At 37.0% G+C, this 23,610-nt stretch overlaps 1 protein-coding gene across 2 annotated transcripts in view; it reads right to left on the minus strand.

Annotated features, from left to right (window-relative positions):
- The window catches only part of synj1 (synaptojanin 1), a 36,623-nt gene extending 14,675 nt beyond the window's left edge, over positions 1-21,948 (minus strand). The window contains exons 1-18 of one of the 2 annotated variants that reach the window (XM_079803904.1): positions 21,838-21,948; positions 20,847-20,994; positions 19,840-19,926; positions 17,641-17,908; positions 17,223-17,448; positions 16,497-16,580; positions 13,063-13,124; positions 10,183-10,279; positions 9,885-10,060; positions 8,252-8,333; positions 7,984-8,136; positions 6,414-6,579; positions 4,657-4,848; positions 3,941-4,025; positions 3,621-3,761; positions 3,299-3,491; positions 431-589; positions 187-343 (exon numbers count right to left, since the gene is read on the minus strand). In XM_079803904.1, the coding sequence (XP_079660030.1) occupies positions 187-343; positions 431-589; positions 3,299-3,491; positions 3,621-3,761; positions 3,941-4,025; positions 4,657-4,848; positions 6,414-6,579; positions 7,984-8,136; positions 8,252-8,333; positions 9,885-10,060; positions 10,183-10,279; positions 13,063-13,124; positions 16,497-16,580; positions 17,223-17,448; positions 17,641-17,908; positions 19,840-19,926; positions 20,847-20,970 (2,452 nt within the window). In that variant the 5' untranslated portion in view covers positions 20,971-20,994; positions 21,838-21,948. Of the gene's footprint in view, positions 1-186; positions 344-430; positions 590-3,298; positions 3,492-3,620; positions 3,762-3,940; positions 4,026-4,656; positions 4,849-6,413; positions 6,580-7,983; positions 8,137-8,251; positions 8,334-9,884; positions 10,061-10,182; positions 10,280-13,062; positions 13,125-16,496; positions 16,581-17,222; positions 17,449-17,640; positions 17,909-19,839; positions 19,927-20,846; positions 20,995-21,837 lie in introns of those variants that run through there. The other variant, XM_079803905.1, reaches the window with a different exon arrangement.
- Positions 21,949-23,610: the final 1,662 nt, after the last annotated feature.

Raw genomic sequence — 23,610 nt, forward strand, 5'->3', positions numbered from 1 at the left:
TTCTCAAAACTGACTTTGCTGATTATATCGACTTCAAACTGGTGCAGCTCAGTCATTTTTTGTCCGATTCAAACAAATCATACATCATTTTGAAGGGCAAAATAACAATAACTAATTTTTTTTAATTTGCTCATTGCGACTCATTTTGCCAGCATGGGTCACATCTGTTTTTACTATAATTCTCACCAGTTTTATCAAAGTTCCACTTTCTTCTCTTCCACAGCACACGGTCAGTCCAGGCCGGTGTGCGGCACTTCTCACTGGTGTCGTAGTCCTCCGAAAACAGGTCATATTTGTAAGTGGGGGCAAAATCCAGCTTCCCTTCAATAAAGCCTTTGAAAACCTGGAATATGAATTAACATTTTTTAAGAAGAGCGACAAAAAAAAAAAAAGAATTGTTCTGCTGATAAAGCGGTTTCTCCTAAAATACCTGTCCAGCAGTCTTCTGCTCCACCAGTTGATCTCCAGCGATCAGTGCATCCCAATTCTGCTGTCTGATCAGCTCCTTCACCTCTTCATTAGGAATACTTATTCGGTAGTTGAAATCTCCACACCAGAATACATAATCATGGGAGTAAAGGAGACGACCCTAAAAAAACAAAACAAAAATTATTAAATAATAATGCTATATTATTATAATTTATTAATGATAAATATTGTTTAATATATTTGTTTTTTGTATTTATATCATATAAAAGAATAAATATAAATAATAAATGATTAAGATTTATTATTATGTATTTAATATTACTAATAATAAATTATCATGTACTTAAATATTAATACTACTACAAATACTAATTAGTGCTGTCACTAAAAAAAGATGAATTAAATCACACATTTTTCTGTAATTAATCAAGATTTATCGCACCTAACATTTACAGTTTTTAATATATTTTTATATTGTAATAATTTCACATTTAATATTTTTCCAAATTAATGTAGAAACAACAGTATATTTTAAATATTTTATCTAACAGGCAGGAAATATCCAGAAATTAAATAAAGTTATCAAACACTTCACAGTCTTCACGGCATAATTTATTAAACATAGATACATTTTTATTAAAGCTACAAAAGTTATTCAGTTGAAAGCAGTGAGGGATTTTCTATTTGTCTTTTGACATTTGATTAATATGATAGACAGCAGCAGGTTTATTAGGCGGCTGTCACTTTAAGAACTGATGCACCTCTCACATGACACGAATCTGACATCCATTTTCTCACAACTCTTTACATTCATTTAAAGGTCCCATGGCATGGCATTTTTCTATTATTTTATAATGTTTCCTGAGGAGTACTTATATTGTTAGTATGATTTTTACATCATAAAATGTCATAATTTAGAAATAAAAGGCATTTTTTCTATACTGATGTTTGCCCTCTGGCTGAATGCCCTGTTTCAAGGGGCGTGTCTGCTGTGAGACTTCAGTAAAAACACCCACTGTTGTGATTGGCTGACATCTTTGCATTTGAAATGAGTATCAGATCTTGTAGCAGAGGGGGCGTGGTGTAACGAGGTCTACGAGCAGGCACGAGCCTGCTGCCAGAGAGACGGATGGACCCGAGTTCACTTCTCATCAATTCTCTCAGCCCGTCTCCGTTCAATGAACTGTTGTAGTTACAGCATATACTTCACATTATTAATTTATTTCTAGTCGGAGGGGCTGTCACTCATGTCAGAAAGTTAGTAACTTTAGTAAATTATGGATCAGCGCTGACTGGAGACGCGAACCATTTAGTCCGATTTGGTGAACTGGTTCAACCGGTTCACTAAAAAGAACCGGTTCAAAAGAATGATTCGTTCGCGAACCGGACATCACGGACCAGAGACGAAGTTATTTATAGTAACTACTGAGTTGTGGGTGCGCAAGTTTATTTTGTTTGTATCTGAGAGTTCTGAATAAACACGAGTCCCAGTCACACCGAGTCCGTCTTCATAATTATTCTACCAACTTTGTAACACATGTAATGTACCATTAGAGGAGATGAACGAGTTACGAGTAAGTGTTGATTATAGCATTATTTTTAGATATTTTCCTATCATATGAAAAGCGTCACTGACGCACATTGAGTACACAGCGCAAACAAATACACAACAGCAGTAATCGAATGTAATCCATTTTATTGTGGGAATAGCTGGCTAGCCTAGCCGGATACCCTCACGCTTACCCCCCTTCTGCTTAATCTCGCGCCGCGTTTGGTGCCTCCGCTGTGGGCCAGATGCAGTACTGGGGGTCGGTGATGTTGAAGGCCGACCGGTCAGTGCAGCCCGAGCTTCGGCGTGCGTGAGGTTTATCTCTAAAGATGTGGCTCTGCCGATGTTGAGCAGAAACTCACGACTGTATGCAAATTTTAGAACCGATAGACGCGACGAGGACGTACAAAAACACTGACTCACAAGATAGAAAAAACACGAAAACACCGTTCTGTCTGGAGAGAGAGAAGCCTCAGCGTGTGCACGAATAATAACGTTCTGTGTGAACTTGAATAATTAGCTACACATCAGAAATCACTGATCACAGATCAGAAGGAACTGAAAAAAGACTTCTGTTTTCATTTGTACATCCAAACACTGAGAAACTGCCAGCATTCACTCGTTCACAAGCCATGATCTCTCGAGGACAAATATGGTGCTCACATGGGCGTGCCAAATTCTCTGGGCGGAGGAAGGGGAGGTAACCGTTCCTGTTATGACGTCCTAACAGGAAAATTCCAGATCAGCTCGTCTGAGCTCTCATTTTCTCAAAGGCAGAGAAAGACAGCCAGAACTCGGTTTACACCGATCAAAATTTCTAGCCACTTGGGGACAATATTCAGGCTAGGGGAACTCATATTAATGTTGAAAAACCTCATAAAATGAAAATTTAATGCCATGGGACCTTTAAGACTGTGCTTATGAGGATACTCAACAAACAGGCATTTTGGCAGACGTTTGTGTGTTTTTGTCTGTTCAAGCGCAAAAGAGTGTGCAAGTGGGTGTGTATCACTGACAGGAGATTCACAGATGCGCACCATTACCGCACATAGTTCTCTTTTGTTCTCTTGCGCTTGAATGGTTTAAAACAATTTGCATGAATAAGAGAGTGATCATATAAATGTAACGCTAAATAAAGGATGACAGAAAAAAACAGATGCTGTTTGATTAAAAAAATTGTACGCATTAAACTGAAAAAATGTATTACATCCGTTAATGCATTAATTTTGACAGCCCTACAACTAATATTATTATTATAAAAAGAAGAAGGTGGTCATAACCTGAACATAAGTAACACATTTTTACATCATAAAGGATTACCATAGGGAAGGACAGTTTGCGTGCAATTTCATTGTAGTCGTCGTTTCTCTCTTTGACCTGTGACTGGCCAGCGGCAAAGTGTGAGCACACGAAGCAGATGCTAGTGGTGTGGAAGAGCATGCGAATAGCCACGCCTCCTTTATTACCAGTGGCCCCGCCCATTCCAGTCTTCACTGTATCAACAGCAACATCCCTATGACAAAAAAAACAATACATAATATGAGAACAGAGTAGTCATTTAAACCCTCTTAAATACTTGAAATAATCATACTACTTTGCCAGCCATCAAATTCACTTTTATGGCACAAGTGTGTGAGAATACCTGATGAACGGTGCATGCTGAGGGCGTATGAAGACGAACAGACACACACCCACCAGCTGCTCTGAGGCCAGCAGCACGTATCTTTGATCTCGTGAGAGGTTCTTCTGCAATTCTGCAGCCCACAGCTTCTGATTCGTGGTGCTGCCAGGGAAGAAATAAAAGTTGAACAGTTCTCACAGGAATGAGAGCATGACGATATCACAGAGAATACAGATTGAAAGAAATGATTATCGTGTAGCACATCACAACCACTGACGACAGGAAATGTTGCTTCCTCTCATTATGTTAACTACAACCAGTGAACTCAGGTTAGTTATTACCTTGCGCTGACAATATTGCCAGCATTCAGCTCCACCATTTCCTCAAAGCCAATTGCAAAGATGTCCACGGGGTTGGATTTACTATCTGCATGACAAAACAGTCTGAGACTATAGTATAAGAAGCCACTAAAGTATTTTCACTAGTTTCATTAGTCATTTAACTGACAGATATTAAAGAGGACATATTATGCTTTTTTACAATTTCAACTTTCTTTAGTGTGTTATGTTGCTGTTTGAGCACGAAAAAGGTCTGCAAAGTTACAAAGCTCAAAGTCCACTCCAAAGGGAAATTTATACATCACAATATTCCTCATTTAAATAATTCCCGATCAAGGCATACACAAAAAAAGAGACGAGGTCTGTTGGAGTTGCATTAGTAGTGCGTTGTAACCATGAGACGCTGTTTAATCGAAACTGACTCTAATGCAGTTATGGTATCGAAACACGCTCAAAGCAGTTGACCAATCACAACACTGATCCAGCCAACCAATCAGAGCACATTGCACTTTTCCAAAGGGGGGGCTTCATAGAGAACTAAACAGAGCATTACTGGGAAGCAAACTTGAAAATTTTATTTTAAAACATGACAAACTATTCTAATAGACCCCAAAATCAAGACTGTAAAAGGGCATAATAGGTCCTCTTTAAATACACAGCCACCTCATTTCCTTTTCATTTTAAAGTATCATTTGCATTGACTTTGCATCAACACATACCCTGGAATTCTGGATGACCGGCCTTCTTAGGGGCATCCAGGAGCCAATCATTAAGCGTGTGGTTACGAAACGCAATGCTGCGGAATTGCTTGCCCCCGTTCACGTTCCATGTACCCACACACACTCTGATCTTCTTGGGTTGTGTGAACTTGTAGTGGTTCTGACACATGCCCAGAAGCACTCTGGGAGATGCTGAAAACAGTATGGGAGACAATTTTTTTTATCAAAAACATGATTAATGAGTACTACAGTTGATATGAAATAATATCTTAGACATGGAACTAATGGCCAGAGTGCACAAAAGAAAATATAAAGCATATGACATTGACCAAACCACTAAGAGACACATCAGACAGAAAGTTGGACAAAATGATATGTTGTATTTAAAACAAGACTACACAGCAAATTAAAAGGATGATTAAAAGGAAAAACACGCAGCACGATGTCAGAGAGGCGCCAAAATAAACACTGAGTTTATGAAACATGGAACCATAAACAGTTATGGATTTATGGCTGGTCTATGTATACCGTACCTGACTGTAAAATGGGCTCAGAGACTAACATCGTAAGCATTAAGGAGAAAAAGAAAGAAAAAAGGGAGAGGGGAAAGAGAGAGAGAGGTTAACAGTTAACCGTTAGACAGATAACAGCATTAGTCCTCTGGTTCAAAGCTAATCACACACCCAAAGCAGCCGGGAGCCGCAGATTAGCACGCTAGCATGAGGAAACTCATTCAGTTCCACATTCACACACCCAAATCAGTCCACTACAGCAGGCAGATCCCAAAAAGTATGACCACAAACACAAAAAACCAAAGGTGAAGAGCATGTTAGAAACCAACTGAACCTAAAAAGGTAAAGTCTAATAAGCATTTACCAGCTATTTTAAATCTATTTTTTTTCAGATTTTTATTTATATTATGAATATATTTATATATTTATTTATTAAAAAATAATTCACACTGAGCATCTATTTTTGTCAAATACTTTAACTGAATCATATAAGTAATTCTCAAATCTAAACCGTTATGGCTGTAATAAAATCAAATGATTATAAATTAAAAAAGAACAACATATTATAGTACAATAAACACTTAATGTCCATAATTATTAACTCTTTCCCCGCCATTGACAGAATTTATTATACGGTATAGGGCGCAATGACACATGAAAGAGTACAGAATCTCCGGATCAAAACACAGGCGGAAAAGAAGCAGAAACAAGCGATAGTATATATAAGGAGATGAATATGTAAAATAACGTGATCGTCAACATTAAAAAGCATAAATAAAAACTGCCATTGAAATGTCGACCCAGGACGAACTGTGAAGCTTTGGGGGGGTTGATGGACTCGATCTACTCCATCTGTGTTTTGATCAACGTTCTGAATCCTGACAAAAATTCGATTTTATAAGCTTTTTGCTTAAAATTTAGCTTTTTTTATGAAACTTACCCATATTCAAGTGTTGATAACAAAGAACACATGAAGCTAGAATAAATTTATTTTAGGTGCTGTTCTTTATGGCGAGATTATATATATATATATATATAGGGCCATGACATTTTTTTGTGAAAATGATGGCAACTTTTTTTTTTAAACGCTGGCGGGGTAAGAGTTAACTAATAATGGTACTTATGTTCACTACATGGGCATTTTTTTATCTTCACATTCCAAATATCTAGGGTATTTTTGTGGGCAATTTTACCCCAGAGCCCAGGTTTATTTATGATTCTGGAGTGTGGTGTTGTAAATCGTACCATACAGGCTGCTGGTTGTGAGAAGTGCTCGTGCTTTATCTGCCAGGTCACTGTTGAGGGTGCTGCCCAGTCTCAGGATGTCAATGGCTTCCTGTTTAGAGCTGTCAAAGAAGTTGTTCTGAATGGTTCTGGTGACCGAGCGAGCGCCGTCTTTCAGCTTTCCACCCTACAGGGAAAAACAAACAAACAAACAAAATAGTTCATATAAAACAGTTAAGGGCTGGAACAAAACTAAACTAAACAAACAGAGCAATAGGGCTCCAGACTGCGACTAAATGGTCACATTTTGCAAATAAAATTCTTGCCGGTGCGACTAAACTTCGTTAAGAGCCACGCTGCCCAACTGATAAGAGCTGCCATTTCTGTTGCATATGAAAAACATCAAATGGCAAACAAAAGCACAATGAGCGTACAGTTTATCAGCTCGGACCAATATTAGAGAGCGCAGCGTGAGCTCAGGTTTAGTTGTGGACCGATCTCAATCATGCAGCGCTGGGTGATCCAGCGAGAAAGCGTTTGAATTCGCCACAGTATTAATAACATCAATGCAAGATCTAATGGGACGCATTTAAATTCATTGCAGAATTCTCTGTCATTAACCATAGATATCAGATCAAACAGTGCTGAGAAACATTTGTGCCATGAATGAAAAAGTTATTTAAGGCTTTAATGGATTGAATGTAGTAACACTAACTGTAACCATGGTATTGTGGCAGAAATATCAAATAATATCATTTTAGGGTTCGTACAACCTTTTGAGAGTGAAATTCAAGCACTTTTTTCAATGACTATCAAGTGCTTCACACTTTTTCCGGCACAAAATCTCTAAATATTCAATATCCAATTTAAATGTTATTTTTAATGTGATGACAAATAAAAAAAATATTATATTTTTTACATGTTACTGTTGTTAATAATCGATAATTCGATCTGCATCTCAACTCAAGCTCAGTGCTTTACTGTCAAATGTGCATTTCCAAGAAATAAATAGGCACGCAATATTATTAGTTACTGCACTTATTACTGCAAAATAATAGTAATTTTATGATTACATTTATGATTACAAATTCCCCTACACCACACACTACCCAATCAGGTGCTGGACCCTCCATCTGTAGAATTTAGTGGCACTGTCTGGTGCAACTGCTCTCAAATGTTAGTCTGGAGCCCTGTTATATAATATTTTTAATATGTGATTAGCTAGATGAAGCCTGAGGTTTGAGGCCAGACTGGGAGAAGTTTACGGTCTGTAAAGAGGCCTAATTAAAGTTGACAGCCTTGACTTCAGTAATCTTTCTCTTTTAACACTTTTAAACAGAACCGACACAAAACAAAACAGAGCAGACAAGATAAATACAGCATCACAACTCAAATCGACACTCCTAGCTACAGTTAACTTACCGAACAGGAAGAAGAACAGCCATAGGAAAGCAAGGAAAAACAGCAGACACATGAGTTAAGACAACCTTAACTTATACAAAACTTAAGGGGCGATGGTCGCAGAGAAAAGACAATTTTCAGCTCTCTTTGTGCTTCATTCTTTGCATGTGTGTTACAAGCCGACACGTACCTTAGCCTTGCCGTCCAGAGCGCCAGTGCCCGCATAGATTTTGCTGACGGAATCTCCATTGGTGGACCACATAGAGCGGAAGACCTCCTGAAAGCGCGCCACCAGCTGAGGCTTCTCCGTCAGACCCATGTCTTCCAACTGTTTTGGAAGCATCTGAACAAAAGAGACATATTACATAATAAATGAACGGCAAGCAAAAGGTAAACACAAAAACACTTTCAATAGTTTTAAGTTGTAGTAAATAGACAGAACTGTGTTACAAATGTACCTCAAGTGCAATGAAGGCCTGGACACTGTTTGTTCGGTCCAAGCAGTCCAGACAATTGGAACGAATGGTCCCAGATTGACATCTGCGGTGAACAATTGTGGTAGAAAATTTTATCAGCTATTTTTGGCCATTTTGTGATGATCAGCATCAGCCAATTATTTTGTAGACCCTGAATCTAGAGAGCGTTTTGTAAATACTTGAATGTTGTGTAAATAAATGTTTAAATTAAAATTATTTCATAATTTAAATTTATTTAATTTTCATTTTCATAATCTATATATAAAATTAATTAAAATAAATAAATAAAATAAATTAATTGTATTACATTCCCATTTTTTTCATCAGCCGAACCCTGTTGACATAAAATATTTACTTAAAATATTCTGAGATTTTAAGTTAATATTTTTTTGTAATTTAACAACACATCGGCATTTTTCGCAGTCCTCTGATGTCGGTTACCAAACACAGGTAAATAAATCAAATATTTAATCTTTTTTACGTAAGTGTTTTATTTATTTATTTTTTAAATAATTTATTTAAATTGTACATTTTGTTCTTAATTAATTAACTCTTAGCATTACATCAACTAACGATAATATTTTATATATATATATATATATAGTGTTTATATAGTGTTTATTGTACTATAATATGTTGATCTTTTTTATTTTATAATCATTTGATTTTATAGGTAACAGCCATAATTGTTTAGATTTGAGAATTTACTTAAATGATTCATATATATATTAGTGGTGGGCCGTTATCAGCGTTAACGTGAGATTCTTATCGGGCGATAAAACAAATATCGCCGTTAATCTATTCTCAAAGTTGGGTTGGGAGCTGGGTCTATACTATGCAAGCTATGATGACTTTCGCACCCGCCTCCTCTCATTCAGTCCGGTTTAACCCTCTGAACATGGCGAACTGGATTTTTCCTCATGACAGCGTGTTGGTATTGGTGTGACCAGTCTGAATTTCGCGCGGGGTTGCACATAATGTTAATTCTACTAATTCCCGCTCGCATCTGAAGCGCGCACACACATACCGTAATAAAGCCACCTCTGACATAAAAGTGCAAAAATGAGCTCCTTTTTCCAGCTTATTAATGGTCAAATACACTCAAAAATGTCTCAATGTCCATCTTGGTGAGTTTTAACGTAAACATAGTCGTAACCAGCTCACAGGAACAGTGTTTGGGGTCCATGCGTGCGTCAGGTCTTAAAGGGACAGAAGTTATTTATTATTCAAATGACAAAAAGACAAACGATCACTTACGAGCACACATATTCTGAATGCCTTCGGCAGAATTCAAATGAGCCATTTTAATCTAGATGAATTCCAAGATTACAGTGAGATTAATCTAGATTAAAAAAATTTATCTATGCCCACCACTTATATATACACACACATTTTAATACATTTATTTGACATTATATTGCATACATAAAAAAAATGTCATTTTATTTCTGCTTTAAAGCTGCCGGTAGCTGAAAAAACTAAAATATATCCTGCACTAGTTATTTCAAGTAGTAAACACACAACAAACTAAATAAACAACCTGATGAAGAAAGTGTTCTGCTATTCTATGATATTCTTCCACAACCAGTAGTGTTAGGATGGTATATAACCCCACCTCTGAATGCCGCCCTCCTCTGAGTAGTAGAAGAAAGCACATTCATCCAGAAACTTGCTGATCTGAGGTTTCAGGACAGTGTTGAGCTTGTCTGTCTTCCCACCTTTAACCATCTGATGATAGTCAAAGTTCAACATTTTCACAGCATGTGCATGCTCCGAAGCTTTCAGGTGACTCTGTGGGCGAAGACAATGTAAAGAAAGCAGAACAACCACTTTAGTTAAGCCATACTTTGAAATACATCTAAAATAAAGTATTACAGCCAGACAAACCGGATTATTTCCAAAACAACAATCACCTGGAATGCTTTACTGAGCATGTGTTCACCCTCCTTCATACCCAGCAGGTTGATGATCACCTGTTTGCCATACAGCCTCCTCAGAGCACTAAAGTGTCTGGACAGGAAACATCACACAGGGTTAGTACACATTCGTACACATTAATTAAGGATAACAAATGTTTATCTACTCCAGCAGCCAATGCTTCAAGAAAAATCAAGTGATTTTAAAACACAAGAAGCTACGGAAACAAGTGATCAATAGTTCATTCATGATGGAGGGGGAAATGAAAGCCTCACGACAATGTTGTCTGCATCTATCTACTTCCTCTCATCACGACCTGACTCAACACTCCAGGGAACAGAGCAGTGACTCATGAAGAATAAAGAATGTCCATCATGCTCAGCGTGAGGCGCCAGGCCTGGATAAGAATAAATCCTCCCACATATTCAGGATAAGATTTTATCATTTTAATCAGCCTATTCTTGCACTTAAAAAAATCATACTAAAAGATTTTATTGATGAAGAGGGAGGACGTCTTGTGACCTAGACAAGGTTATGGCGTTATTAACTCGCCCCAATGTAACAAACAGCCTCCCAAATGCTGACCTCTTTCAGACTTTCCATTTGATCAAACATAAGATTTTATAAATAACAAATAAAGCATTTTTTAATTTGTTTTGAAAATACTGAAATATTGAGTACATTAGTGTTGAAATTAAAATGTAAATTATTTATTTTTATTTAAATGTAATAATCGTAATTTGTGACATTATATGTAATCAATAAATTATATTATATCGTAGAGGGATTGTAAAAAAATTATTTGGAAAAACAAACATTTAAATTAATTTAAATTTGAGTAATTTTGTTATGTGCTTTTGTTATTTTTGATTATTGTTTAGCTTTAATTCTAGTTTATTTTAAATAATATTTGTACTCAATTTCCTAACATTCCTAAACAAATTTTTAAAGGGTTAGTTCACCCAAAAATGAAAACTCTGTCATTAATTACTTACCCTCATGTCGTTCGACACCCGTCAGACCTCCGTTCATCTTCGGAACAGAATTTTAGTTGAAATCTGATGGCTCTGAAAGGCCTCCATTGACACAATGGCACGGTTCACTCTCAAGACCCTTAAAAGGTACTAAAGACGTTGTTACAAAGTCCATCTCACTACAGTGGTTCTAAAATAACTTTATGAATCGGTGACAATTGTTTTTGTGCGCAAAAAAACCCTAAATAACGCCTCATGAAGCTTCGAAGCGTTATGAATCAGTGAGCCGAGTGATGATTCGGATCGTGTGTCAAACCGCCAAACTGCTGAAATTTGGCGATTCAAACCGCTGAATCGACTCGCTGATTCATAACGCTTCGAAGCTTCATGATGCCTTGTATTGAAATCGTCATCACTATGTAAGTCGTTATTTAGGGTTTTTTTGCACACAAAAACTATTGTCGCCGATTCATAAAGTTATTGTAGAACCACTGTAGTGAGATGGACTTTGTAACGACGTCTTTAGTACCTTTTAAGGGTCTTGAGAGTGAACCGTGCCATTGTGTCAATGGAGGCCTTTCAGAGCCATCAGATTTCAACTAAAATATCTTCATTTCTGTTCCGAAGATGAACGGAGGTCTGACGGGTGTCGAACGACATGAGGGTAAGTAATTAATGACAGAATTTTCATTTTTGGGTGAACTAACCCTTTAACATTTTGTAAGTTTTCCATCTAATATTTATAGTATTTTTACTTTATTTCGATTAACGAAAATATATGTATTTTTAATACCTTTTTAATAGGTAAACATTTTTCATTATTCTTAACAAAACACAAAATATATATTACATATACAAATAATACATTATAATTTTAATGCAGCGCATTTTAATTTAACTATACATCATGTTTTTTGGTCCCACTGTGTCTTACTATTAGGTGTCTTTTAGGTGTCAAAAAAACTCTCTCATAATGTTGTCTTTTGTTGCTATTAAGGCAGAATATGTGTAAGTTTAGGGTTTCATGGTATATTTAGGTTTAGGGTTGGGTTAAAGGGTCATTATAATTAGGAGCGCGAGCCCTTATGCTACTCTAAGCAATGTCCAGAGCTTAGTACTTCAAGCACTTTTCGAGATTTTTCGCCTCTTCATGACAGATCGCATCCTGTATTCCTCAGTTGTAAGTCGCTTTGGATAAAAGCGTCTGCTAAATGAATAAAGAATTATAATTATCGATGTAACTACAGAAATTAATTACAGATGTAATTACATGAGGTATTTTTTGAATACAAGTACGAAATAAAAACATGCATGTACAATATAAGTGCATTTTATTAAATTATTAATTTACTGTTAATGTTAGTGCATAGTAGTAACTTAAAGTGCATTATTTTTTAGATATAGTTTTTATGATCAATGTATTATTTTATAGTTGGGTTCACTTTATAGAATGGGTTTTGAGATGTGTTTATATTAGGACGAGTAAGGGGCTGGACATCTTATGCTTGCATTCAGCATTTCATGCCATCAATGCAGATGCCATGAGGAGTTTGCATTTAGGAGACGGTAATAAGTTATGTTAAAAAAGTTCAACTTTTAAATTGCGTCTCGAGACCCCCTGTAGCACTTCATCCAGCTGTCCTGTGTGTAAACGCTGCCTACAAAACACATCTGATCGGGGTCTGGTGGACCCAAATTGCACATCGACTAGTTGAAAATACATCCTTAGGCACAACTGAACATTCCCATCCAAACTGTGGTAAATAACAGGACTGATTGAAGCAGTGCCCGGCTGCCCGCACTTTGCACATGTCTGCTTGATTGCTTTCATCACGCACTAATGTTCAGGCTTGAGCTACAACAGCTGGATACTGGAGCATGCACCATCAGAATCTAAATTACCTCTCAAAAGCAGGTGCGTTTGCTTCGAAACCACGGGACAGCTTAACACGGTGGGATCCGACCTTTGTGGAAAAGAAAGAAAACACAAAAAAGGAAGAACTGTGAATGGTTTCATATTTGATGCAAGAGGAAATTAAGGAGGCAGAGGGAAGGAAGATGAGAGAGACAGTGAGAGAAAGACAACACAGGCCTGACCCGCCTGCTGTGTTGAGCTGCATTTGAAGATATGAAAAACATTTGGCGCAGAATAAGACAGTGGAGCCATCAGTAAAGATTTCATAAGCGTGAAGATCTATCAGAGATCATACCAGGAAATGCATGAATTTTACAACCTGCCTAGACAATCATGAATCGTGCACTAGATAGACGTTTGAGCTACTAATGTTGACTATTGCTTTCTATTAATGGTTTCCTATCTAAATGACGTTTGACCAACTGATCTCACATCTTTCAGTGTAATGCATCACACATTTCACACCTACTACCATAATAGGTAAGCAATACAGAGGACTTTTCCATTTCTAGGCTATGACTGGCTTCTCATTTCCTGGAGTCCCATATAAGGTTACAACTTTGAATACAGCTGGTTCCTCTACCTGCTATTCAATTGGTTCACGGTGTCTTCTAACTAGGGTGACTACAATACTGTCCTTTCAACATTTGACTTCAATGCCTTTTGTATAATTTATTCGATCAAAATTTGACACCAGGGGCCTGTGAGGGTACGGAGTCTGTCAGTTATTGTTTGATCTCAAACTAATCTTTGTGAAAAAAATTAAAACTTGTTCAACAAAAATCCAATTAACGTAAAGCTAAAACAAGCAACGCTTAAATATAGAGTTAAATATGTGCCCCCATCATTTTAAACAGTGTTATTTTAGTAATACTTGCATACACTCTTAGTATGTATTAATATTTTGAATTAGCTTTTATTTTATATTTTCAGTTTAATTTGAACTAAGTTTTTTAATTTAGCTTTAACTTATTTTATTTCAGATTAGTTTTTGTAGTTTTAGCACTCCAATTTATATTTGTTTTTCTTTCAGCTTTATTCAAATTTTTGAAAATGATTTAATAGTTTAAGTTTTTAGTTAACGATAACACTGAACATGTTACATGTATCTATTAATATCAAATAAAATATTAATGTATAAAATGTGTAAATAAAATCATTAAATATTAGTTACTATTTTAATTCAATGTACACAATGTATTACATTTGTAATATATTTAAATATGCTATTTTTTTGCCATCAATATGTAAGAGATGGTCCCTGCGCACAGAGAAAAAGTGTGTCAAAATTGTGTCTTTGGAGTAGTTTTCCATGTTCTTCCAAGACCCTTTCATTACAGAAGGCAGAAGGCTTAGTCATAATCTTATTGATACACAATCTTGTTTATATCATATAATCAGTGTAATTCTCCAACAGGTACAACAGCTTGTCACTGGGGCAGTGCCCTTAAAAGGACATATTTGTACCTTTTTACTCCTAAAAGGTGCATATTAGTACCCTAGAGTACAAATACATAGGTACTACTATGAACTTTTTTGTAGTAAAAAATAAAATAAAAAGGTACAAAGATGTCATTTTAAGGGCACTGCCCCAGTGACAAGCTGTTATACACCAAAAGGTACAATTTTGACACAGTTTTCTCTGTGTGTGTTTCACCTCCAACATGGGGTCCTTATAAGCTGAAGACCCCTGCTTTAGAGCTGGTGTGGGACATTTATGCTTTAGATTCTAGGGGTCTAACGATATATCGTGATAAAAAACAATGATATGTATCGTTGATGTAAACGATATGATTCGCTATTTAGAGTTGTTTTAAGATGAAGAACAAATGAAGAGTTTCTTTATAAAACCTGAGAGATTTCTGTCCCTCCATTTAAAATCCATTCCTCTCAAACTTAAAAGATCCAATAAATGTCATAAAGGCATCGTAAAAATTACTAATCGAGTGTATAATCCAAATGGGAAAAAAAAAAGAAAGTTTACAGTTTCAGTGACATCACTACTTTAAATGACTATATCATAGACTGTAAAAAAAATATGGACGTAGTGTCCGTGACGTCACCCATAGGATTCTGAAAAGCAGTTTTGAAGTGCAAAGTAGGGTCGAGCTGGCCATTGCCATCTTGTCAGCACGTCATCGCGCGTCACTCCTGGATAATAGAAAGTGGGCAAAGAGGCGGAACGTGGGTGGAGCTGAGGTGACGCGATGACTAACAGACAGCAGACAAACGACAATCCACCTGTCAGTCAAAGTGGCCACGCCCTTAATTATGCAGGACTTTAAAGCTTTATAAAATGTAAACGAATAAGTAAATACACCCCCCCTCACAGCCATATAGACCCAAACCACAATTTGTACCAGGCTGTAAACATGTTTTTTTCTGCTGTAAAGTTGGGCATTTTAACATGGGGCTCAATGAGATCCTCTAGCAAGTCTCTAGCGGCCAGTCGATGAGTTGCAGTTTAAGTCACTTCCGTATTGGCTTCAAGAGAAAATGCGGGAGGTTGCCGTTTAAAAAAAAAAAACTATTTTGGCTTAAAATATCGCAATACGAATCGTATCGTGAGTTCAGTATCGCGATTTATTTCGAATCGTGACATGAGTGTATCGTTACACCCCTATTATATTCTGTCAGAGAGAGAGTCCCACCCAATTGTGTTTGTTGCCTCTGCAGGTCCCTGCCATTAATATTTCACACATTCGGAACGACAGCATAGATGAGCTCACATTACCCTGAGCTTTCTGGGAGTATCCCGTGGCAATACTACTTCCTTTATTTTGCTCTTAGCTTTGCAGACAGTGAAGATAATGTACTCCCTTAACCAATGGCCTGAAATGACACCGAACACTGGTCATTCAGGTTCCGTGCAAAGCTTTGAAAAAACAGCTCAAGAAGTGTCACCTCACCAGCTTCCCACTAAAAGCAGCGATGATAACGTCTATGGAATGTCAGAGGAAAGACACAGGCATTTCCAGACTTGCTTCCTTAACTTGATTTCGCAAGAAGGCAATACATTTATCCAAATCTGGCTCCTTTTCCAAAAAGAATCTCGGTTTAGGTGCAACTTTCACCGACTGACATTGCACAAACTCTTTGCAGTAAAGAACAGATCATCCACCAGACAGAACTAAACCTTCGATATACCAGCTGCTGGTTCCCATGCAGTCCTTTTGGCTCTCGACTTTGATTCAGCTGCAACAAAATCCCCTGAAACGAGTGTTTCTGATAATATGAATAAAGGGGGTCAGCACTGGTCATGTGTGACGAAGTGGAAACACAAGAAATAAGTTTGTTATGATGACTCAGCAGGGTCTTGGAACTCCAACAAGCTCAGTGCAGTAGACTGCAATGCAAATATTTTGCCTCAGTGTGCTTTGAATGCAAGCATGAGTCATATTGATTCAAAGCTTTATTGTACCTGAATTCCTGGCTGCTCCCAGAACAGTGGTATTGACCCTCGGATTTGAATGAAGGAGGATACTTTGTCGTCAAGAAAAACAACCTGTAGGGAACAGAAACATTTTTAAACAGTTATTCCCATAATATTTATATACTATCATAGTATGTATTAATATTTTGAATATAGCTTTTATTTTTATTTTCAGTTTTCATTTTAACTAAGTTTTTTTTACTATTTTGTTTTTTTAAATTTAGATTTCATTTATTTTATTTTCAGATTTATTATCATTTTTGAAAATTATTTAATAGTATAAGTTTAGTTAACAATAACACTGAAAATGTTAAATTTATATATTAATATTAAATAAAATATGAATGTATAAAAAAATTGTTAACTATTAGTAACTATTTTGAACACAATTAATTACATTTGTTAGGTTTTGCATTTGGATATACATTTAGACATTATCAAAGACTAACTAATTGTGGCTGAAATGTAGACTGTACCCAAAAAAATTGCCCTGTTTCTCAATTCTGACCACAAAGATCTTAAGTGAGACTATTTTTTGTGTTTATATAGCAAGCGCCACAAAAGTCAGCAAGATTCATACTGTTCCAATAAAATATATATATTTTTTTAAATCTAAATGTAAATTTTTGGTGGGCTAAAATGACCTAAGACAACCAGATGGTTAAGGATGTGAGTTCAACGGTCATTCACAGGTGACTCATATTGTTGGCATACCTGCTCTGTCTCCACAAAGTTGGCCACCTGGCCGTCGTCATTCGTGCCTCTGACATTGAAACGTGTGCCTGCTCTCTCCGAGCTGAGTCGAGAGATCACGCAAGCTTTGGCCTGTTTGTGGCCAGCGTAGATGGTGCGGATCTCCACACCGCCACACATCAACCTCAGCAGCCAATCATCACAGTTCACCCCATAATGCTTGAGATGGAGATGGAGGGACTGATTCCTGTGAAGCCATTATATAATTACCATTTCCATTATAACAATTTTTTAACTACTGATTGAGTTCAACAGTCTAAACAACTGGAAATATTTTGATTTTTGAAAAAATATATATTTATATTGGATGAAAAAAAAAACTAAATCAAAAAAAAAAAAAAAAATTGACTTTTGAGGTCACAATCTGAAAAATTCCCACCAGAAAAAACGATTGTCAGACGTGTCTTTTCTGATCCTGCGGTGTGCGTTCAAGCTGAGGTCCAGACTCACTCCAGAGGAGGACCAGGCAAAATAGAAGTTCCCAGAGTTTAAGATTTTCCTGACATCAGCGATCCGGTCCTCATCCGAGGGGTCATTCTTCAGAGAGACGAAGTCTGTGCCCGTTACCCGAAAAACTTCTGAATCCTGGACTTTTCCAACTGAACTGCAGCCTGTTACGACCACCAGGCTGTGCAGCATAGAATCTCCTATGGAAGAAGAGCGAAGCGGATTCAGAGTTGAGTTTGCACTTTGTAACGCATGCAAGTACTCACATATAGAGTGGTGGAGGTATGACATCACTTTGTAGGGCAAAACGCAGAAGCGAGTTAGCATTTAGCACTTTCGGTTCCATCGCCGCAAAGTCTATGGGTTTTTTTAATGGGATTTTGGTCTGTGGTGAACACAAGCTCAAGACACTTTCACGTTTTATTATGCTCATTATGCTTATAATTGTGCTCTTTTAAACTATTCTAACTCAAACGTTCATGGAAAAGGTTTTTAGATTAAAACTGAAAGAGTTGTCGGAAGCTTAGCGATGGTGACATTGAATTTGTGGGACCAGGGTGTAGTTCGTTTATTGCCTACCTTTTGCTTTTTACTTCTTGCGACTGCATTCAGGCTTCAAAATTCATAAAATGTGTGTGTTCATCTGTGATAATTATCTTGATGGACTAAACGTGCAAGTATCATAAACTTGTGTTGATCACAGGGCTTGTTTTTAGCGATAATCCAAAAGCCTATGGGAAAATCCTGTTGGGTTTTTCTCGAGGTAACCAGTGTGACTAGGGCTGGGTTTCGATTCAAATTTCAAGAATCGATTCGATTCCGATTCTCAAGATCTTGAATCGATTATCATTATTCGATTCGATCCGATCCGATCTGATCTTCGAGATTTAGACAAGTGTTTTTTAAGAGAGCATTTTTTTCCAGCTGTTACCTGAATTACAGGACTGTAGTTATGCAACATATTGATACTATTATTATAGACATTCAACTGCAAATTAATGGAGTATTGATGGTTGCAAAGAACAATCCCCCTTCCAGAGTGTTGATACAACTGCTTTCACAAACTTGCACTGGTGTAGACGACAGAGGACGCAGAGGTAGCCTATATCAGCAGCAGTAGACCAATTATTTAGACGCGAACCTGATGTATTATTAAAAATGACATTAAGAATTGACATTAAGATCGCAAAGGTAAAGGAGGCGCTAAGCGTCACCGTAAAGTTTTGCGCGATAACATCCAGGGAATCACCAGACCTGCCATCCGTCGTCTGGCTCGCCGCGGCGGTGTCAAGCGTATCTCCGGTCTGATCTACGAGGAGACCCGTGGAGTGTTGAAGGTGTTCCTGGAGAACGTGATCCGCGATGCCGTGACCTACACCGAGCACGCCAAGAGAAAGACCGTCACCGCCATGGATGTTGTGTACGCGCTGAAGCGGCAGGGACGCACCCTGTACGGCTTTGGAGGATAAACGCCTGAAATCAAGAGAAACCACAATCTGCCAGATCGCAGCTTTTAGCGTTTCTGGAGTTTTCAAAGCTGCCATGTTCGTTGTTTTAATGTCCTTCCACCTCGCGCGAATGCGTGAATTCAATGACGCGGCAAATTAAAATTCACGGGGAAAATGTAGGCCTATTATTAAATCGATCCTCTGAGTTACGGATCGATCTTTAGAAATTAATATGAAAATCGATTCAGAATTGGTGAATCGATTTTTTCAACACAGCCCTAAGTGTGACCCTAACTGCCTGTTGGCCTACAACGTGACGTCATACCTGCACCACTCTACACCCTACAATGTGAAACTTTAAAGAATCAGACCCATTTGTACCGGCCACTTAGTTGAATACTGGGGTGGGGTGGATGAGTCTCAATGTCTATGTTGTATTCTTTAAGAAAATCTCAGTCAATAGATATCTCTGAGAACTTTAAGATGACCTGGTAGTTACACTGTAATTAGTGACTATGAAACTGCTTGATAATATGTTGTGCATAAATCTTGGTTTTGCTGTGAATTTTTGTGTTTTGGTGAGATTTACAGTCTACTTATCTTCTAAAGTCTGGGTTTTTTCTTTTAATCTGGCGACAGGGTGGATTTCTATTTGTTGTGATGACAAAGCTGAGAAACTGTACCAAGGTTAAGACGAAGAACTCCCAGTATCCCATAAGCATCAAGCATCTTGGTGTATGCCGTTTTGATGGTCTCTTTCTCTGCTGCCGCTGTGGATAGCATCAAAACATTTACTTAAAAACCATGGGTCATATTTACAAATTATTTATAGACTCCAAAGCAGTTTTATGTGCAAATATTTCAGCCACTTTGTTTCTCTTGTATCTAAGAAATTCTGGGAATCAATGGAAATCAAATTTTTAACACACATTAATAATAACACAAATTAAGATATTTTTTTATGAAATCCGAGAGCTCCATAGACAGCCATTTAATTATCACTTTCAAGGCCCAGAAAGGTAGTAAAGACATTGTTAAAATAGTCCATGTGACTGCAGTAGTTAAACATTAATTTTATGAAGCGGCGAGAATACTTACGAAAATACGGAAAACAAACAAAATTATGACTTTATTCAACAATTTCTTCTCGCCTGTGTCAGACTCACGCTGTTGACATAGTGTAAACACTACACTTGGCCGACCCTGTTCATGTGAGCACCACGACGCATGCGCACGAGTCGTTCTACCGTAGAATAAGGAAGCGCTGCACTATTAACACTACGTCAACAGCGTAAGAGTCTTTGAATAAAGTCGCTATTTTTGTTCTTTTTTTTAGCACAAAAAGTATTCTTGTCACTTCGTAAAATTAAGGTTGAACCACTGTAGTCACTATTTTAACATGTCTTTACTACCTTTCTGGGCCTTGAAAGTTGCAATGACCTGCTGTCTATGGAGGGGTCAGAGAGCTCTCGGATTTCACCAAAACATCTTAATTTGTGTTCCGAAGATGAACTAAGGTCTTATGGGTTTGGAACGACATGAGGGTGAATAATTAATGACAGAATTTTCATTTTTGGGTGAACTAACCTTTTAAGTCTTTAATATTTCAACAACAAAAAAACTGTTTAACACTTTTAGATTTAAAATAAATAAAAAGTAAGTATTATAAAGGGTGTGTGGACAGTCTTACACAGTACAGCAACGGCTCCAGACTCAAACATCAGGCATTCCTCTCGATTTCTGGTCTCCACGATCAAACTGTATGGAGGTGGATCCAGCTTATGATAAATACGATAACCTTTACTGAATGCCATGGCTCGACACAACCTGTTTCAGCCCTGAATAATCATAAGAAAAAAAAAACATTTACTTTGAAAACATATGAAGAAAACACCGCAGGAGTTGTTCAAATCATATTCGAAAACAAACCGCCTGCAGGTGCATCAAATGTCGCATCATGCAACCACGAAAACACACAATTCAACTGCATCCTGGCATTGACCATTAATATATGGGGAAGGAAATAAACTGAGAGCATTGCACAGTTCGTTTATCATATATTACCCTTGCTAAATTACTCAAGGCTGCTATAAAGACTATGCATTTTGCGCATTATTGGGAAGAAAGACAACACGATACTAACAAAAACATGTTAGTTATGCTGTTATTTCAGCAACACGACAGCAAGGGATGGAACATGAACCTAAATCCCTTCAAAGCCGAAGAGACGAGCTAAAATGTCCGACTCAAATGAAACAAACCATGCAGAAAAGTCAGAATGCCACGCCACACAATCATATTTGCTACCCAAAATCTATGAACATGTTTACAATTCATGCACATACAGATTGTCTAACCTTGGGCCACTGTCTTAGTGAGGGGATGAAGGTTAGTGCACAAGATAATAATAATCATCCGTATGACAACTAGAATGAAGAAGATCAGTTCCCGCTGGCTCTGGTCTGTCAAAATCAACAGATAAGACAGACTGACAGCGCTAAAAGCCTTTATCACGACCAGCCCTGACGGCTAACGTTAGCCGGCTAGCTCTCCATCGCGTTTCGGAACCATATAAACTGACATTTAACTGATCACAGCGCACCGTTATGTGTTCGTTTCTACGTTAGAGCTACATATGTAATATGTCAGTGTTTATTATGCATTTGTGAGGATGTGTGTACCTGTCAGAGTTGTGTCCGTCTTCCCCCGGATGGTGGTGATCGTATATGGGTAGAAACAAAATGATTAGTGGGGCAGGTAGTTCAAACACAGAAATACAACCGCAACCTAGAATGGAGTTCTGTGGAAACGCCCCTAACCTCAAACTGGCCGTTGATTGGTCACATTTGTGTCATGTGATGTAGAAAATGAAAGCGGCTGAGACCGAGAGCATTTAGGCCACGCCCACACCGGGGAGAGAAAACAATCCAACGCTCTCCTCCATCGACTTTGTATTGCGTGAAGCGGCCTCCTGTCATTTGTGACTTATAACCATAACAATGTCTAAAAGCTGATATGTGAATGGTGTACAGCAAACGAGTAAAAAAAAAAAAGGTTTTATAAGCTGTCGACCCTAAAAACGACCGTTTTAAATCCAGTGATAGTCACATGACAAACCTGGAAGACGTTCTGAATGGATTAAAGCAGGAAAGGACAATTTAAAAGACAAAAAGAAGCAGTAGGGTTAATTATGAATATTTGACTGCCATTGTGAGGATAACATCATGTAATTAATAAAAAAGTAACTGTAGTCTGATTGCGAGTATTTTAATATGTAAGTTAGTGTAATCTAACTAAAAGACAAGTACTTGAACATTTTTTGAATCTTATTACATATTCCATACATTACATGTAATCAGTTACTACCCAGCACTTGCAATACAAATGCCTATAATGCAGTGGTTCTCTATCAGAAATATATATATTACAGTTATATTTATATAAAAAACTGTAAATAATGTGAATAATATATATTTAAAATTTTTTTTGCCTTTTAACAACTATCCGGACTTGGAAACAAACACATCTGCTTGTGCATGAGCAAGAATCACATGAACGCCTAAGGTTTGTAATAACACAACATCTGTGAAAACATTAAGATCCTGCAAAATTGATATGTAATAAATACATAAATAAATAAATAAATAAATAAATAAATAAATAAGTGAATTCATTACCTTACAAAAGCATTCTGAAAATACTATATTATATCCTCCTGGGACCCAGAAAAAAAAAGTTTTTTGAATTTAGTATTTTTTTCATGTCATAACATTTTTTAGAGCATAAGAAACAAATGGAAAAAAATGATATTTTATTCATATGTTATGATATGTCCTCTGTAGTTGACGCCAGGACTATGAATAAATAAATGCCATGAAATTGCATGTATAGGCAAAAACAATGGATTTATTTTTAATTCACCAATCAGTTTTTAGGTTTCAGGATTTTTTTTAAACAAACTTTGTTTAAAGATGATTCTGAACTATGTTATGAAAGATATAACGAAATGCATTGATATAGCCTACCATTTTACTTTATTTTCCATACTTGGATTTTCCCATTCAATACAATGTACCTATACACTGCATCTAATTAGCATATTAATGTGTTCTTGGTGCCACATGTAGGCTAATGAAAAATTAAGTGTAATAATGGGAGTAATAATTGACAACATTTTCATAATAATATCTAATATTTCACAGGAATATGCAATTTCTTCCCCTATTCACTTGTTATGTCTCCAAAATGCCCGATAAACATGATTTAAGTCCTGGCGTCCACTACAGTAGACATTTATGAAATCAATGCCGTTTTGTAACAGAAAATCATATTTTGATTAGAAACCCTCATAAAATTTTTCTGAGATGTTGATTTATAACAAACAATTTGAAAATGTATCCGATTTAAATTATAATTAATGTCAGCCGTTTTTAAAGACCAAGAAGTTGTTATTG

This window comes from Gobio gobio, assembly GCF_949357685.1.
Source record: "Gobio gobio genome assembly, chromosome: 22".
In the NCBI taxonomy this organism is placed as follows: domain Eukaryota; kingdom Metazoa; phylum Chordata; class Actinopteri; order Cypriniformes; family Gobionidae; genus Gobio; species Gobio gobio.